Source organism: Lissotriton vulgaris, chromosome 10 (assembly GCF_964263255.1).
Source record: "Lissotriton vulgaris chromosome 10, aLisVul1.2, whole genome shotgun sequence".
Taxonomy (NCBI): domain Eukaryota; kingdom Metazoa; phylum Chordata; class Amphibia; order Caudata; family Salamandridae; genus Lissotriton; species Lissotriton vulgaris.
This window is the reverse complement of record NC_141698.1, coordinates 160,957,876-160,976,610: the sequence shown is the minus strand read 5'-3', so window position 1 is coordinate 160,976,610 and position 18,735 is coordinate 160,957,876. Positions and strand designations below refer to the sequence as shown.

At 42.2% G+C, this 18,735-nt stretch overlaps 1 protein-coding gene across 3 annotated transcripts in view; it reads left to right on the top strand.

The window, feature by feature from the left end:
* The window catches only part of VWA3A (von Willebrand factor A domain containing 3A), a 544,099-nt gene that overhangs the window by 189,538 nt on the left and 335,826 nt on the right, over positions 1–18,735 (top strand). For all 3 annotated transcript variants that reach the window (XM_086940772.1, XM_086940773.1, XM_086940771.1), the window contains one exon: positions 10,147–10,241. In XM_086940772.1, the coding sequence (XP_086796898.1) occupies positions 10,147–10,241 (95 nt within the window). The remainder of the gene's footprint in view (positions 1–10,146; positions 10,242–18,735) is intronic.

Here is an 18,735-nt window from a genome sequence, read left to right as displayed (position 1 = left end):
ATAGCTTATACAGGCCAAATAGAAAGGTGCAGGGGGGTTGCAGTGCTGGCAAGGAAAGGTTGCACAATAGTCAAAAGGAAAAAGGAAGACAGTGAAGGGAGGTGGGTGATGATTGAATTGGAAACAAATGCACATCGATTTACAATTTTCTCTGTGTACGGTTCAAATGATGATGATCCGGATGTTTTCGAATTTGCGGATAGAGAATTAGCTATATGGCCAGAGCCGGTGATTTGTTGCGGCGATTTTAACATCAATGGGTTAAATGGCTTGTTTGGGAAGCAGGGGGAGAGTTACACGGGGAGGAAGAAAAAGGTACACAGATCACTACAAAATCTTGCTAGACACAATGCATTAAGTGATATGTGGGTGGAAAAAAATCCAACGGGGTCAGGTAGCACATTCTATTCTGCGCCACATAAGTCGTTAGCTAGACTTGATTATTTTCTTATTTCTAGTTCTCTTGTTGGCATCTCTAGTATAGATCGACTCCCTAGGATTGTGTCGGATCACAACCCCCTGGTTTTAAGTATAAGAACTGCCCAAGCTAAAGAGAGATTAAATTCTACCTGGACGTTCGAAAGAGGACTATTAAAAGAGGAGGATTACATTAGTCGCATGAAAGTTTGGATAAGGAATTTTTGGGATATTAACAGGTACTCCACATCGGCAGATATAGTATGGGACAGCTTCAAGGCAGGTATAAGGGGGGAGACACTAAGTTACACAATCGCTAGAAATAGAAGAGAGAAGGAGAAAACAGAGGGAGAGATTAGAATCCTTGCAACAATAGAAGAGGCTTTGGTAGAGGCAATTAGTAAGAGGGAACCTTTTGAATCAATATTACTTGAATTGGAAACTCAAAAGGCAGAAACGGGGGTCTCGCTAGCGCAGAAGCTAGCTAGGAACTACTTAGCTAAAAAAGAGCTATGTTACGAATATAATGAAAGAGTAGGACATCTCCTGGCAATAAGAACAAGACAATCAATGGCAGCAGGGGAAATAAAAGAAATTAGGGATAACACTGGGGTTATTGTGAACAAGGTTGAGGAGGTACAGGAGGTATTTAGGAGGTATTACGAGATATTATATGAGAAAGACAAAAATATGGGCGAGTCTGAGCTTGAGGAAGAAAGTACGGCCTACTTAACTCCAAGACCACAGACAGAATTTAGTATAGAGCAGAGAGATAAACTAGACGAGGCGCTGACTCTTCAGGAGATTGGGGATGCTGTCTCTGACCTCCCAGCAGGTAAAGCAACAGGACAGGATCAGATACCTGTCGAGTTTTATAAGACCTTCTGGGACATCATAGGCATAGACTTGTGGACGATATGTTGTCTGGCACAGGGCGGTAGGTTTGTTCCAAAGTCATGGTCGGGGGCAGATATCATTGCGATATTAAAAAAGGATAAACCACCAACAGAACCAGGGTCATATAGACCAATCACTCTACTCAACGCCGATGTGAAGATATATGCTAAGGCCCTTGCTAATAGATTGAGTAAGGTCATTGAGAAAATGGTATCCCCTGAACAACATGGGTTCATACCTGGTAAAGGGACTACCCAACATACCAGACAAATGATTACCGTCCTGGATGCAGCAGAGGCCTTGGGAGACCCAGTTGCAGCAATCTTTTTAGATGCCGAGAAGGCCTTTGATAGGGTCTCCTGGGCCTACCTATGGAAAGCGATGGAGTGGGTGGGAATAGGTAATGGATTTATGTCAGCAATCCAGGCTCTATACAAACATCCTACAGCTAGAATAAGAATAAATAAAGCCTTTTCAAAAACAGTACAGATTGGGAGGGGAACAAGACAGGGGTGTCCAGCCTCTCCATTGCTGTTTGCTATTTATTTGGACCCCTATCTGAGAAGGTTAACAGCGAACTGGAGGATTAGACCTGTCACACTGCATGGGGAAGATTATAAATTATTTGCCTACGCAGACGATGTAGCGATTGTCACTCCAGAGCCAGCGCAAGCGTTGACCGAAATTGAAGATGAGGCAAGGAAATTTGGTATATTCTCAGGATACTTAATAAACAAAGGGAAAACGCAGATAGTGCAGAATAAGTATACCACCTTTAGTGATAGTAGAGTAGTTCAAGAAGCTACATACTTGGGAGTGAAAGTGACGGCCGATCTAGGGAAGCTGGTGGAAATAAATATGGGGCCATTATTAGGGAAAGTGAGGAGAAATTTGGAGAGGGTCAACAATTTACATCTGACTTTAATGGGACGTATTAACTTTATTAAAATGGTCACATTCCCCAAATTTCTATATTTCTTTAGGGCGATTCCTTTACTGTTCGACGGGATATGGTTCAATAAAATAGAGGCAACAATGAATAGGCTAATATGGGCACAAGGCAAGACACGAAGAGCATACAGATTCCTGACACTATCACGGGAAAAGGGAGGCTGGGGGGCACCAGATTTCAGATTTTATTATTGGGCTGCAGTACTGCAGTACTCTAAAGCGTTACTAGGTGGTGGATCTTTTCACGAGGAAGGGATAGGTATAGAGAATACTTATAAAGCATTATTAGGAGAAAGGGCTGAGAATGCTTTGGTTAATACAGTAGAGTTTATGTATTTCAAGCACACTAGATTTAAGACCTTAGAGGCAGTATATAAAATTTGGAGGGTTATTATGAAAAGAACAGGGCTAGGCAGATTTAACAGATATGTGAGGCTATACCTAAATGCTGATTTACCGACAGAAATTTTCTGGGATAACACAATGAAAATCTGGAATGACAAAGGGGTTAAGAAAATAGGTGATTTGATGGATGGGGAAGGGGATTTCCTGGAATTTCAGGATATTCAACATAGATTTGAAATACCCGGAAACAATTTCTTTAAATACCTGCAAATAAGAAGCTACTTTCATTTAAAAAAGGGGGGACCAGTTGGTATGTCAAGTTGCAGGATTATGGAATACCTAGGGAGCAGTCTACGGGGCTCAATTGGACAATTGTACATAGAATTACAGGAGTATAAAACCGATGACAGGGAAAAATTTAGTAAGAAATGGACCGAGCAAGTTGGGGCTCACCCGGAAGCTTTGCAAGCCTCCCTAGACCTGGGGAGAACTATACTTTGTTCTGCTACACTGCAAACACAACATTATAAAACTATATTTTCATTATATCACACACCAGCCAGAATAGCACAATGGGGGGGTAACACTGGTATAACTTGTCCACGGTGTGACGCAACAAATGCTAATATCACGCACATGTTCTGTCAGTGTCCTCAGCTATGTACGTTAAAAATTGCAATAGAGGAGTTCTTGGAGAAATCCTTAAGATTGAAGGTGAAACTTACAGACGAGCTGATAATACTAGGAATTAGCATAAGCGATAATAATAACTACCCCGAATTCGTATTTCTGGCCACAGCAGTGTATAGACTAATTATTGCGAAAGCTTGGAAGGATAAATCTGCACCACTATTTCATATCTGGATGGCGAGACTACTGCATATATATAATTTGGAGAAAGCCATTTATGATAGGAAAGGCAAAAGGGCAAGAATATTGGGGGGGAAGATATGGCGCCCTATAGAAGAGTGGAAGAACACCAAGACATGAATTGGGTTTTTGTGCTCATTGTTTTGTTTTGAATTATTGTGGTGTATGCCTTTAAATCTTGGGCTCTTTCCTTTTTCCATGGCTTTGATTGTATGGTGATAATATATATGACTGTATAATTGTAAGAAAATTCTGTACTGTATATACTGTATTGTAATCTACGGAAAAAAAACGGGAGAAAATAAAAAAAAAAATTAAAAAAAAAAAGATTTAAACCATAAAAAAATAAACTTACACTTGTGAGATCTCCCCATAGAAAAACAACAGAGAGATGTTGGTGGAGCTTTCCACTCGTCGGTTTATGGACTCCATTTTGTAGTAAGTGAGTAATAGTAGGTTTACTCTATGTTCCACAAAATGCAGTTGGTAAATGTAGGCTGAAGTGTGTAATTAATATTAATTATTGTCAAAGCAGTCAAATGACAACCTCTTTCTAGTAGTCTAAAAATTTTAAAGTATAAGAATAAAGACAACAGTAGTCCTTCCCCGCTGAGTGGAAACAAAATATATATAATATGCGCAAAAGCGTCAGACCCTGTACAGTGAGCATATACCATGTAAGGTACAGAAACCATCACGGTGTTTGTATAATTCGCTTTTTATTTCATGGCAGCATCATCATCCTTTATCGTAAGTCGATGGGAATTGTCTTTTGCAAAATAGTCCTACATTGGTACAGATACCACCAGCTGCAGCCTCCTTAACACTCATAAATTTACAATGTCTGAAGGATAAGACACCTATTATAAAAAAACAGGGTGCCTTTTCCTGATTGTTATACCTTATTCGGTGTGCCTCTCCCCCTGGGGGTGGCCACCTCTGTGTGTACAAGATTGTGCAGTCTTATTTAGGTTACCAAATTTACAACATGAACTAACAACCCTTCAGTGTCATAGGGGACCATATATGAAGCAAAGACTTGTTTAAAAATTGTCATACATTTATTCAAAAAAATTTTTGTTTAAAAAGTCATAGTACTACAATACTGTTGCATTAAAAACCGTTACACGATATATGTTCAATTTATACAAACAATATTAATAACACATTTCTTAAAACAATTTTAGTTTTTAAAAAGATTTTTTGCTTATGAAGCATTATTTTCCAAAAAACATATTTGTACAAAGGTAATAAAACACAAATTATAGGAACAAACTGTCGACGCGGCGTTTCGGTGCCTCTTAAATTCTTGCACCTTCTTCAGGACTCGTTCCCTGATTGGTCACATCTATAAAGACATATATCATAATACATTTCATTAGGTCCAATCTACTAGCATCAATTACATATACTTAATACATCATTTGGTAAACCTAATATTTGGTAACCTATATAGTCTCTTCTGCACATCACAACTCGAGATTTACTACAACTCTGTTGCTATCTTTTTTCATTATCTGTAAATTGATTGCCTTCTGGGCTAAGCGGTAGTATGGCAGTGTTTCCTTACACCAATATTAGAAGACTGACTCAGTTCTTAATGACTATACTGGACAGTCCTATTCCATACTCCTATCACAGATCTTTTAATTGTATCTGCATGGTTCTTACTAACGGGTCCCTTTGTTACGACCCTGGGGCCTGGAATAAGATTCTTTTCCCTTTAACTGTGTGGGTCCCAACAAGTTTATTACTCAACTTACCCAGGTAGTATTCCCTGGATCTTTTTGATCATATGAGTCTGTTTAACATCTGCCCATATTTTCCGTTCCCTTCATTAATATGGGATTTCTTCACAATCAAATCCCATATTAATGAAGGGAACGGAAAATATGGGCATACAATTAAAAGATCTGTGCCAGAAGGCAATCAATTTACAGATAATGAAAAAAGATAGCAACAGAGTTGTAGTAAATCTCGAGTTGTGATGTGCAGAAGAGACTATATAGGTTACCAAATATTAGGTTTACCAAATGATGTATTAAGTATATGTAATTGATGCTAGTAGATGGGACCTAATGAAATGTATTATGATATATGTCTTTGTAGATGTGACCAATCAGGGAACGAGTCCTGAAGAAGGTGCAAGAATTTAAGAGGCACCGAAACGCCGCGTCGACAGTTTGTTCCTATAATTTGTGTTTTATTACCTTTGTACAAATATGTTTTTTGGAAAATAATGCTTCATAAGCAAAAAAATTTTTTTAAAACTAAAATTGTTTTAAGAAATGTGTTATTAATATTGTTTGTATAAATTGAACATATATCGTGTAACGGTTTTTAATGCAACAGTATTGTAGTACTATGACTTTTTAAACAAAATTTTTTTTGAATAAATGTATGACAATTTTTAAACAAGTCTTTGCTTCATATATGGTCCCCTATGACACTGAAGGGTTGTTAGTTCATGTTGTAAATTTGGTAACCTAAATAAGACTGCACAATCTTGTACACACAGAGGTGGCCACCCCCAGGGGGAGAGGCACACCGAATAAGGTATAACAATCAGGAAAAGGCACCCTGTTTTTTTATAATTGTTGACCCAGTCCTTTTCCTGACAGAAAGGGTAGCTCCCTATTCATAACTTTTCGGATAAGACACCTATGGCATAGGTGTAGACCAGATATCTTCTTGAAAAACCTTTGAGCTTCTCTTGGCACCAACTGATGTAGCAGGTGTCATTGCCATAATGAGTATTATAGCGGCCTCAAAGAAGTCGAACACAATTTGATAACCGTTTATAAAGAAAGTAGAGACATTTAAAAAAAAACATCCTAAGAATTTACTTGTAGAATTTTAGCAATAATCCTAGAGCTGTGGTTATGTTCTTTTCCTTCTAGTGTATCGAATATGACACACAGCACATCTTACAGTTAATTCATAGGGTCCACTTCCTCATTTGAATCATCACACTATCCCAGAGCATTAATTTCTCAGGATATGGCCCAATCATATCTTGGGAATGTGCACACTGCAGGCCATATGGAGGGCATTTTATGTCTGTGCAAGGATTAATTTTGTGATTTAAATTAGCCTAAATGGGATTCTGAGATTCCTTCTTTTATAGAACTAGTGCACCACATTCCACATCTTCAAAGCCACTGCCAGGGTCGATATTTCAAGTATTGAGTAATTGGAGGTATGGTGACAGACAGTTGGACAGTGCTGGTAGTATGAAAATTACTATAGAGAAGTCTTGTGATTCAAGCTTTACTTGGGAGTATTATCCAGAATAGCCACCTATCTTTTGATATGAGTAATTTGAGCAACCGCGTAATACTTCCAAACTTTTGAAAGGGCTGGCACTTCTTCTGGGTTAACAATCTTAGTAATTGGTGCTCTTATTCTGACTTATTTGTATTTCCATTACATTCAGAAAAGAATGCATCTGTACATTGTCAGTTAGGTCGTATGAAGCCCTCCTTTAATTCCATCTTTTTCTGATGTCCTGTAACACAGATTCTACTTTCTCTTGGTGCGCCAGTCTCCCTCACAACCTTGCCTGATACTGGCTATATGAATATAAATAAACCCCACCCATTGGACACCCACTTGAGTGCCCCTGTCTAAACAGGTGGGTTAGACTTGCATGCTTGTGCTAAACCTCCTCCTCACATGACCCGCCATCATTTTAGGTCCCATTGCCAGTTCCCTTCTGTGCCTGATCACGATTGGGAGGAGTTCATCAGTAGCCTAGTGTCTTTGACCCATGCTATGCACTTGTGTGTCATTGTGGTCACAGTAATTGATACTTCTGTGTGCCCTTCCTCCATGGCAGCCAAGGAAGCATCTTAACATAGAACATCCATGCCATTCCATTACCCACCTCAAATGTGGAGCAGCAACCCATTCCCAGCATATGCCAATAACCAAGTAGGAACCTGAGAGGTCACTTTTGAGCATGGTAAGTCTGGGCCAGTTGACACCCCATCTCCATTACCTCCTTAGATATTTAACTCGGGAGAACAAGAATAGGGACACTCACCAAAGTGCCTTCCTCCTACGTTTTAATGTAACTCTAAGGTCCTGCAAACTTCTCGGCAATGTCAAGTTTGCTATTGAAGCCCATTACTCCCCTCATTAAACAGTGGCACCCACTGTTTGTTCCAGTCTTATAAGGTGTTGTCTTCAAAGCAAAGCAACCCCCTGCATGTTGTGGCCAGCAGTTTGACATATCTATCTTGACAGAGCACTGGGAGGAGCAGGTGAAGCGCAGAGGCTCATGGGATCTTTAAACAGATAAGAAATATAGAAGGCGCTTTGGCTCCAGATCTGTCTTGATCCAGTCTTCCAGAAATAATTCCATGCTTGGACCCTCACACATCTGGTTGGCCCAGCATACAAGCATTTTTACAAGTGAATCTTCCCTCTGCACCTTGTCACAAGCCTGAAGACACATAGGGCCAAATGTACAAAACATTCTTGTGGTCAGAAACAGCTGATCGGGCTGTTTCAATCCACAATAAATACTCTAACATATGTACAAAAACAAATTGCGATTTGGTAAAACGTTGCCGAATCGCAATTTGGTTTTGAAATTTGGTATTTGTAAGGGGCATTTTAGGGTGTCCCTTCCGAACACCCAATCTGAATGGGATGTAGGAAAGTTTTGCAACCTAATTCTGGTCGCAAAACATTCATATTTTACTGACTTCTTGAAGGAGGTGGTAACCCATTCGCAAATTGAAGGGATCCCCAGAGGACCCCTTCCCCTTTGGTAATAGAAATCAAATATATTTTGAGAGAAGGCAGTAGTCTCACGACCACTGCCTACTCTTAAAAAATGAAACTGCAAAGTTGATTTTTTTCTTTTCAAACAAATCCTGTTTCCTTTTAGGAAAAGGGGGCTGCACAAAAAAAGCTTTATAAAAAAGCAATCACAGACATAGTAGTCTGCTGACCTCAGCAGGTCACTGTCCCTATGATGGCTGCAATTCTTAATGGGTTGCAAATTGCGACCTACCGCATTAATATGCATAAGGTAGATCTATTTGCGACACTCTAGGAATCTCTAATAAAACTCAAAAGGGTTTCATACATAAGGAATGCTGATTTACAAATTGCGATTCCGAGAGAAAATCGGCATTGCTAATATTGATACACCTGGCACTTGGTCACTTCCCAGTGTTCGTTCGTTGTGCAGAGATAGTGACCTTTTCTGATGTGTTTTTAGCCATGATTTCCACCAGCGCCACCTAGTTTGATACTTTCTGCATGTACCGGATTAAGAGCATTGGCTTCAGTGTTAATCTGAGTCGCCAGAGAATACCTGGTCTTTCCTGTAGCGAGATGGATGTCTTTTTATAAAGGTTCATATGGCACTGACTTCTCAGTCCAAGAGGCATTTAGTAGTTGAGGGGATACACGCCTGTCTAGAGTGGTATATCTATCAATTTTATTTTATAGCAGCATTTTGTTTGCTTTGCTTCTCATTGGAGTGGACATTGAACACTCTTCAGTGGCAATGTCCATCCCAGTTAGAGGCACATCTCCGGCACACCTGGGTACATGGTATAGGCCCCTTCATTTGGCGATGCCTCTGCGAGACCACAAAGAAAGACATTTTGTGGTCTTCCAGTAGACTGCTATAAAGCTAAAAGGCCATTTGCTTCCTATTGTGTATGCACTAGGAAGTGGGAAATTACACTACACCATTGTATGCCCTTGTTAGCGGCAGTGATCACTCTCTGTAATGGACAGTGCATGGTTAGTGTCGGCCCATGTTCAGCTCACACCAGAGTCACCCCTCTGCCCATCCACTCTGTCTGCCACTCTTCATAAGGGGGTACCTGGATGTTTCACCACCCAAATCTATCCATTTCTACGTCAAGTGCCTTCCACTAAGCTGAGTGCATCACCCTATGTGCAGAGCACTGCTCCCCACAACCGCTCTGCCCTCATCTTCATCACTAGACACTGGGGGCAAGAGTTCTCTCTTAGAGTAAAGACATAAACCTCAAAGTGTGCCCCACATGACATGCAGCAGTTGATTCAGGCTCGCTTACAAGTCCCAAGGTGGATCAAGTCAGGCACATGTGTGATGCTACAGGATATTTTTGAATGATTCAGGTCACATTGCGAGCCAAGACCATATGTGTCTTTATGGCAGTGTGGCACCACCCCAGCCTCTCTCTGTCTTAAAGTGAATTTTCTTCACTCCAAAAATTTGGTTAAGCACGATTTCTTCTAAAATAATCTTCAGGTAACAACCACAACCTAAATAAGTATTCAGTATCACTGTGCTCCCCTAGCTTGGCTAGCACACTGAACAATGAGTTAAAACTGCCCTCTTGAAACATTTACACTTTCCTCTGCTAGAATCAGTCAATATTCCACCTAGAGATGCTTTTCTCTGCTATGCATTCTTCAAACCAGATTTTTGTAAATATGGGTAAGAAATTAAGGAGGGGCACATCCATCTACCCCTCTAGCCTGTAGAGAAATTAAAGTGTAAAGACATTCTCCAGTTCTACTGCGCCACAAGTTAATCTGAGTAAATGTATATCTTGTCACCATTACCATGTAACTTGGAGTGCCAGATTAAGAAAGGCTGAGCATGACCTGTGTGTTGCTCAACCTTAATGTCCACACCGTGTTATTTCACAGAAACAACTGGGGAAGACTGTGAAAACATACGAGAAGCGAATCGGCTGGCTTTCAGGTGGAAGTCGGAGAATTTGGGGAACGGTATGCGAGAAAAGGTATATTTATTTAATATTTCCATTTCATTGTGGTTTAACCAGTGTATTATAAGGGACCAATTTAGAACATCTATTTTCTTATAGGGATGTGCAAAGATCTTTTATGCAACGTTTTTACTTAAATTCCAATTCATAGCTAACCAGTAGTTTGCAGAGTTTCTTTATTTTGTGTGGGACGGGACAAAGAGGGCCTGCGCCCCCTCACCGTTAGTCGCTTCATCCACTGAGTCTCTGACCAACAAGCACACAAACACTCCACCCAGCCATATATGCATAACTCTGCGTGGACAAACAAAGGCACCAGAAACAAACATGGGTTTATCCTGGCCATAACAGGCTATATCTTTCCTACCATTTCTGTGCTAAATTGCTTAGTTGGTGAAGGAGTAACCAAGCCCAGTTGACACCACATTACTTGAACCAGCTAGCCATCAGATCACTGGTAAGCATGCCGTAGTATTAGGGTATGTACACATCTTCAACTGGAGGAACATCCCTGCTGTAGAAGGGGCTGAGAATGTAGGGCAAATGCCCCTTTCCAAAGCCAGAAATGCAGGGCAGATGCCTCTTAGCTTCCCAAATCACCACCAACAGTCACACCCTGCAATTTCTCCAGAGTATGTGTGTATGTATATATATATATATATATATATATATATATATATATATATATATATATATATATATATATATATATATATATATATATATATATTCTACCACCTATGTGCTATGTTGTTTAGTTGGTGGAGTGGTAAACTATTCCATTTGCATCACAGTATATGAACCATCTTGCCATTGTGTAATTGGTAAGCCAATCACAGGACTGGGGTTCGTACACATCTTAAACCATGGGAACAGCCGCCCCCTTGGGGCTTAGAATACAGAACAAACACGCCTCTGCATTGCAGGACCCTTTGCTCCTCAGCCTTACAAACCACCAACAATAGTCACACCCTATAATTTACTCCAGAGTTTCCCACTCCAGGAGACTTTGGTATTAGGACTGGTTGATGCTACCAGGTAGCTGAGCTGGTATCGCCGCCACATAACAATGAATGAAATCGATATGCCTTCTTTTATGTTGTTTTTAATCTTGTGACAAGGTGTCATGGTGGAACTTTATTTAAACAAAAAAATGTCTCAGTCAGTCAACACTGACGAAGGCGGCAACGCCGAAACGCGTTTGTTGACTTGGCATACGTGAAAACGCTTTGAATAAATATGGCAATGGGACTACAAAGAATGACTGGAGTGTCCTTAATTGAGGAGCGGTTCTAAAGGATTTGAGCTGTGTGTTTGCAGATAATATACGCACTCCACCGTGCGTTAAGGAGGCACCCGAGGATAAGAGGAACGGCAGTTGGTGGAATGGAGTTTGGGATGTATATATATATATATATATATATATATATATATATATATATATATATATATATATATATATATATATATATATATATATATATATATATATATATATATATAAATATATATGATCCAAATCATTTTTCCGTGTACCGACAAAAAAATCCACTCGAGGCACGATGTGTTTCTTAAAGCGTGGTTTATTATTCAAACATGCAGTAATTAAACGCCCGACTCGTTAGTGTTTTGGCACCGAAATGCGTCGGGCGTTTACTTGCTGCATGTTTGAATAATAAACCACGCTTTAAGAATCACATCGTGACTCGAGTGGATTTTTGTGTTGGAACACGGAAAAATTATTTGGATCGTATTGGGAGGGTCGCGACCTCACCTCGAGCCCGCCACCATCAAGTGGCTAGGAGATCCGCGATTTTGTGTCTGCGAATATATATATATATATATATATATATATATATATATATATATATCATCCACAAATTCCTCCTTGTTTCAGCAAAAGGACGACAAGCCACACCAGCCAGGTACGATTCAGATGTTTATTCGGGCACAAACAGACGCGTTTCGAGCTCATATATATAAGCAAGTAATAATGAAACCTTCACAAAATAGTCAACTGCATGGGATAAAACACAAGCAGATAATTATGGTAAAACACATGAAAATAATAATGAACACTTACAAGTCAGAACACTCACAAGTCAAATAATAATAATGGAGCAAAATATAAGCAGTTTATAATAATGGAATTTTCACAAGTAAAATGCAAGGAAGTAGAACACAAGCAAATAATAATGGAACACTCACAAGTCAAACGATAATATTAGAGCAAAAAATAAGCAGATTATAGTAATGGAACATTCACAAGTAAAATGCAAGGAAATAGAACACACACAAATAATAAATGTATAGGAGAATAACTGTATATAGATGAATATATAGTTAAGAACAGAAATATTTCACAGGCTGGTCACTCAGCACACAGACAAAAACACATGTAGAAATAACTCTATATCCATACATATATCTCAATACCAACAATTAGAGAAAATACCTCACTGGCTGCAGTATCTTCATCTTAGCCCACACAAGCCTGGGGATCCCAAATTACAGTCCCTACGGTCAGGAGACTCCTCAAGCCGGTAAATGCAGCACTGACCAGATGCGTCCACCTCTCAGGAAAAATCCGGTTTTGGTGTGAAAAATAGAAACAGGATGTGTTAGGGGAAGCAAGGACTCATATACCTGTGGTTTTAGGGCACACTTTTGTAATTCAACGTTCTAATTGAAAATTGGTGACAATATTAGCAGTGTATTATTTTAATTTTGACATTGTGTTAAGCTGTTACAGCTAGTCTTTTATACATATCCAACACATTTGTAGGGACATATGTCAGCTTTTTCACTCATATAACTAATATGACTGTAAAAAAAAATGCCCAACGCAATTAATATGTTGAGCTATTTCTGATATGAGAATTGTAGCCTGATGTTAAAGATAAGATTTGTCACTGTGCAATACTCTGCTGGGGCTCTACACGGCTGTGTGTGTGTAAAAGGACCCGTAAAAGCCTTCATTTCCGGCACACAGGTTGAAGGTAGATAATGCATATAGTGAATGATCACTCCTGAGCAGTGCTTACAGCCATAGCTAGGGTGTGGATTGAGAGTGGGTGGTAGTTCTGCAACAAGTGGCTACTGGTGAAGTTCTGTATGGTCTTCCTTGACATGCATTCCCCTCGCATGTACAAGTTAGACAGGGAAATTAAATAACTGAATGCAAGCTCAGGCGGTGCCATCGAGTGAAATGAGTTTAACTTATGTCTTTCTCAGGTCGGCAACAAAAGGAGTGTCAGCAAACAGAGAAAAAACTAAATGCAATGCACACATACTACCTATTTCCCGATGACCATGTGATACCCCTCACTGCTCCATACTGTGCCTCACTTTCTCTTCCCCATTTCCCTCTTGTTCTTGGTAGGTGAGGAATCCCCCCCCAAAAAACCCATCTTGCTGCCTCATAGCCCCTCCCCTTTCACAAAATTACCTTTCTGGGTTCCACTATATCAGAGGTTTCAAACCTTTTTACTCTAAGCCCCCCCAAGCAAAATGTTTTAACAACGGCCCCCCCTCCAAAACTTTATGGCAAGGATTGGGGGAGCGGAAGGGACATGGCTGCTTGCAAGGAGCGGGCATTATGAGATGATTTCAGGAATACTTTTTCTATAACTTATCAACCGCACTAAATAGGAGACTTATAAAACAGCAATGCTTCAAACAAAAACAGATATGATCCCAAACAAGCTGCTCCCCATAATTGGGGTGTTGTGAGCCCCTCACACTCAATGCAACTACACCTGCTTCACTAATGATAACTGCAGTCCTGAGTAGCAGGCTATCTCCTCTGCATCTTTTACCTCTTCCCCACCATGACGATTATCACCTCGATCCTAATGCTTGAAAGGAAAAATACGCTCCGATGCCCCTTTTTTGAAGGTAGACAGTCATAACTGTGATGCAGTGGGCCCCTGAAATCCCTGGGCCCCAGTCCTGTTGCATCTGTTTCCTTAATGATAACCAGCAGTGGCCACTTACACACTTGGCAGCAGTACCAGCTTCACTTATATTGTCCCCTTCTTTGGGGTATCTTTCTGAAGAAGATGTCTCTGGCCATTTGTAAACATAAAAATGAGTCTCCATACAGTGCTCCCTATTCTGGGCCTTCTCTTTGACAATATCTATGAATCTCGCTCCTTTCCTCTGTCTCCTAGGCCATTACTGTGAGGCCCCAGGGATCGAGAGGATTAGGGCTCTGGATCTGAATGCAACTCTGCTGGCCTTCTACCTGCCACCCCATGAACTCAGCTTTCACAATGCCGCTGAATGGTTAATACTAACTTTGAGATGCCTCTGCCTGAAATCCAAGGGTGTGGTGGTAGTGCAGAAAGTTAAACAAGAAACCATCCTTCTTACCAGCCATTAATTGATTGGGTCACTTAAAGCCAGGGCCACTGGAATTTTGAGTTTCTACAGCGGCAGCATTATCCACATAATTATCAGTTTACTGCATTTGCTACATAATCCGCAGATTTTTTTTAAAAAAAAACTTGATTCTAGGTCAAACGGAACAAAAGTTACTTGAAGCATGACAAAGTGTTCCGGAGCAGTAGAAGGCCCTTTGCAAAGATTAACTGGTAATCTTGTAGTTGCTTACTGCTGTTTTTGGGTGTTAAACTGGTACTAACGAGGTGAAATATTTCCCCTGACAGCGTTACCTTGAGTTAAAATAAAAAATAATGAAATAATGCTAACCACAAAATGTGGCGCATGGTGCCGCATAATTTACCTTTTCTTTCTGCATAATTTAGTCAAACCTGCCACATAATGTTGTCCTCTTCTGCTGAATAATTCTAGTGGGTCTGCTTAAAGCTTCATGGTGGCAAAGATGTATTCTTTTTGAGATGTAATGTAAGGGTGTTATCAGCTGAGATCTGGAATAGTGGAGACACTTAAAAAAATGTCTGCATTAGATGCTGTTTGATTACTTATTACTAAACAGTATATTTTGTAAGAACTTGTTTTATCTCAATCACTGCATCATTTTGCAGCAGCCTAGCTTAGAGTATGTAATACTGTTTTAAAATAATGACTTACAAATTCACAGTGCTTTCTGCCACAGGCTGGGACCTCATAGCACTATAAACAGGGCCACTGGAATTCTGCGGCAGGAAAAGTCCAAATTATGCAGCATGCAAAGGCAAATTATGCTGCATAATGCTGCATATTTTGTGATAGCATTACTCAATTAGTTTGCAATTTTTGCGCTTGTTAACACTGTCCTGGCCTTTATTGCCCCTCATAAGTTCCACATTAACACCCACAGACAGCAATAAGCAACAGAAAGGTGACCAGTCAATCTTTAGAAAGGGCCTTCCACTGAGAGGTAACATGTGTTTCTGCATTTTTAGTAACTTTTGAATAGTGTGAGCTAGAAACAAGTTTTTTCTAATCTGCAAATTATTCAGCAGCTGATGGATTATGTGACAAATGTGGGAAATCCATAACTATGCACTATGAGTGCAGGGTGAGCGTGAAAGTGAAGGGTGAGAATGAGGAGTGAGTTGTCTGAATGCACGGTGCATTCCCAGACACTTGAAGTAAATCAGCATGTTATTGACGGTGGTGTAGGATTTCAGATATAAGTTAAACTATTGCTATTATGGCATTAATCAGGGATCGAGGGTGAAGGAAATAAATAATGTGTTGATACGGCAGCAAACTTCCAGTCTTATGATTAGGACTGCCAGCTCATTATTTTGATGTCGCAGACGGCACAAAAATAAACAATCACCTAAAGCCCTAGTTTCAGCTCTTATCTGTGCGTACTTCGAACAGCAAATATAAGTAGAAAGCCCTTTTAATTGTGTTTTAGGGCGGCCTGAATGATTCATGACTGATAATTAAAGGGAAGAAAGATAGAAAAGTCACATTACAAATAAATACATACTTTTTAGGTCTCGCCTGTCGATGCGCATGCGCATCGAGCAAGCGAGACTATGGGGGCTCATCGACTCTTTATCCAACTTGCAAGGAATCGTGGCGATTCCTTGCAGTGCACGAGAAATTTAAGCTCAATGCGCATGCGCATTGAGCTTAAATGCGCGTGCACATGCCCCCAGCCGCCTGCCTTGCCTACTCTCTCTCACAGCCTCCCCCAGCTCCGCCCCCTCACTACTTGATTGCACGGCCGCTAGGCCGTGCCTCCCCTACTCTCCTCTCCCCTCCTCCTCTCCTCCCCTGCCTGCCTGCCGCTAGGCCGTGCCTCCCCTACTCTCCTCCCCCCTCCTCCTCCTACTCTCCTCCCCTGCCTGCCTGCCGTGTCGCACCTCTCGCCTCTCCGCCCCCTCCCCTGCCCGCCGTGTTAAAGCACGTGTTCAATGGTACATTTGTCATAAAGCATTTTAAGGCCTGCATTGTTCGGCGGTTCGCTAGATAGAATGAGCTGTCAGCTTGCGGATTTTGGCTAGGCTTGGCCGTCGCCATAGAGACTTTGTGCTTGGCATCATTGTGGGCGTAACCGGGCGTTTCCAAACGACATGGTGTGGGATTTTTTTTTTTTATTTAGTTTTATCGAGCGCGAACTTGACACGAATGTATCAGAGCGCTTTACATGAGCACCAGTTGTATTACAGACGGGCACATTACACTATGGCTATAGATATCGAAGTACTAACATTAAAAACCTATTAACGAGGGCCGAAACCACTATTTTTCCTAAATGTACTATAGACTTCATACAACCGGACCTCCAACCCAAGTTCCTTTACTGTCCCATGGTATAATCAAGGTCATTGTTAAATCTATACTGGCTGTGTTCTTCAATTTCGCTTCGCCTTATACTGCGCACTGGAGAGGTACCGCAGCTGCTCTTTGAAGTATCTGCCTATAATGTCCCCATTTGCGGGAGAATTACTAAACTACTCGGGTAATACCCCGCTGTCAACTTACTGTTTTTGATCAGCTTTTGACTATAAATTCCTTGTAAAAAAATTAGAAACTGTAATGTATTTTGCGGATGCCAGTGTCTTCAGGAGGACTTGTTGAAATCACTTAATATGCTGACTTTAGATATGGTTTCGCCTGTCATTCTTTACGTGTACATTCAACGTGTACCATTACTGTATGGCCGCCGAGTTGGCGAGCTTTCTATTGGCGCTCCCCTGTCTATAGTCCTTTTTTTGTTGCTCTTAGAGGTTGTGCCTTAGATGGAGCTCCTAACGTCATCCTAGAGGCGTCAGAGAAGCCCCGCCTGTCTAACCGGCGTTTCACTGGAAGCTTCCTTTTCCTTTCACTGAAGGCTGCTGGCTGGAGAAGGGGGCGCCCAGTATCTGCATCCATCCGCCGCACGCACAGCAGCCAGGACCATGCCCGAATACGCCACCCCACGGGTGCTGACCGCCGGCACCGGCGCCAGGATCAAGGGCGCTTACCAGGACCCTCACCCACACTCACCCTCACCCGCACTCACCCTCACCCTCACTCACCCTCAACCCCTCACTCACCCTCACTCACCCTCACCCTCACTCACCCTCACCCTCACTCACCCTCAACCCCTCACCTACCCTCACCCTCACTCACCCTCAACCCCTCACCCTCACCCTCACTCACCCTCAACACCTCACCCTCACTCACCCTCAACACCTCACCCTCACTCACCCTCAACCCCTCACCCTCACTCACCCTCAACCCCTCACCCTCAACCCCTCACTCACCCTCACTCTCACTCATCCTCACTCACCCTCAACCCCTCACCCTCACTCACCCTCAACCCCTCACCCTCACTCACCCTCACCCTCACCTTCACTCACCCTCAACCCCTCACCCTCACTCACCCTCAACGCCTCACCCTCAATCACCCTCAACCCCACCCACCTTCACTCACCCTCACCCTCACTCACCCTCACTCACCCTCACTCACACTCACCCTCACTCACCCTCACCCACCCTCAACCCCTCATCCTCACTCACCCTCAACCCCTCACTCACCCTCAACCCCTCACCCTCACTCACCCCCACTCACCCTCAACCCCTCACCCTCACTCACCCTCACCCTCACTCACCCTCAACCCCTCACCCACCCTCAACCCCTCACCCTCAATCCCTCACCCTCACTCACCCACACTCACCCACACTCACCCTCACTCACACTCACCCACCCTCACTCACCCTCACCCTCACTCACCTTCACCCTCACTCACCCTCAACCCCTCACCCTCACTACCCCCACTCACCCTCAACCCCTCACCCTCAACCCCTCACCCTCCCTCACCCTCACTCACCCTCAACCCCTCACCCTCACTCACCCTCAACCCCTCACCCTCACTCACCCTCAACCCCTCACCTTCAATCCCTCACCCACACTCACCCACACTCACCCACACTCACCCCCACTCACCCTCACTCACACTCACACTCACCCACCCTCACTCACCCTCACCCTCACTCACCCTCACTCACCCTCACTCACCCTCACCCTCACTCACCCTCACTCACCCTCACTCACCCTCAACCCCTCACCCTCACTCACCCTCAACCCCTCACCCACCCT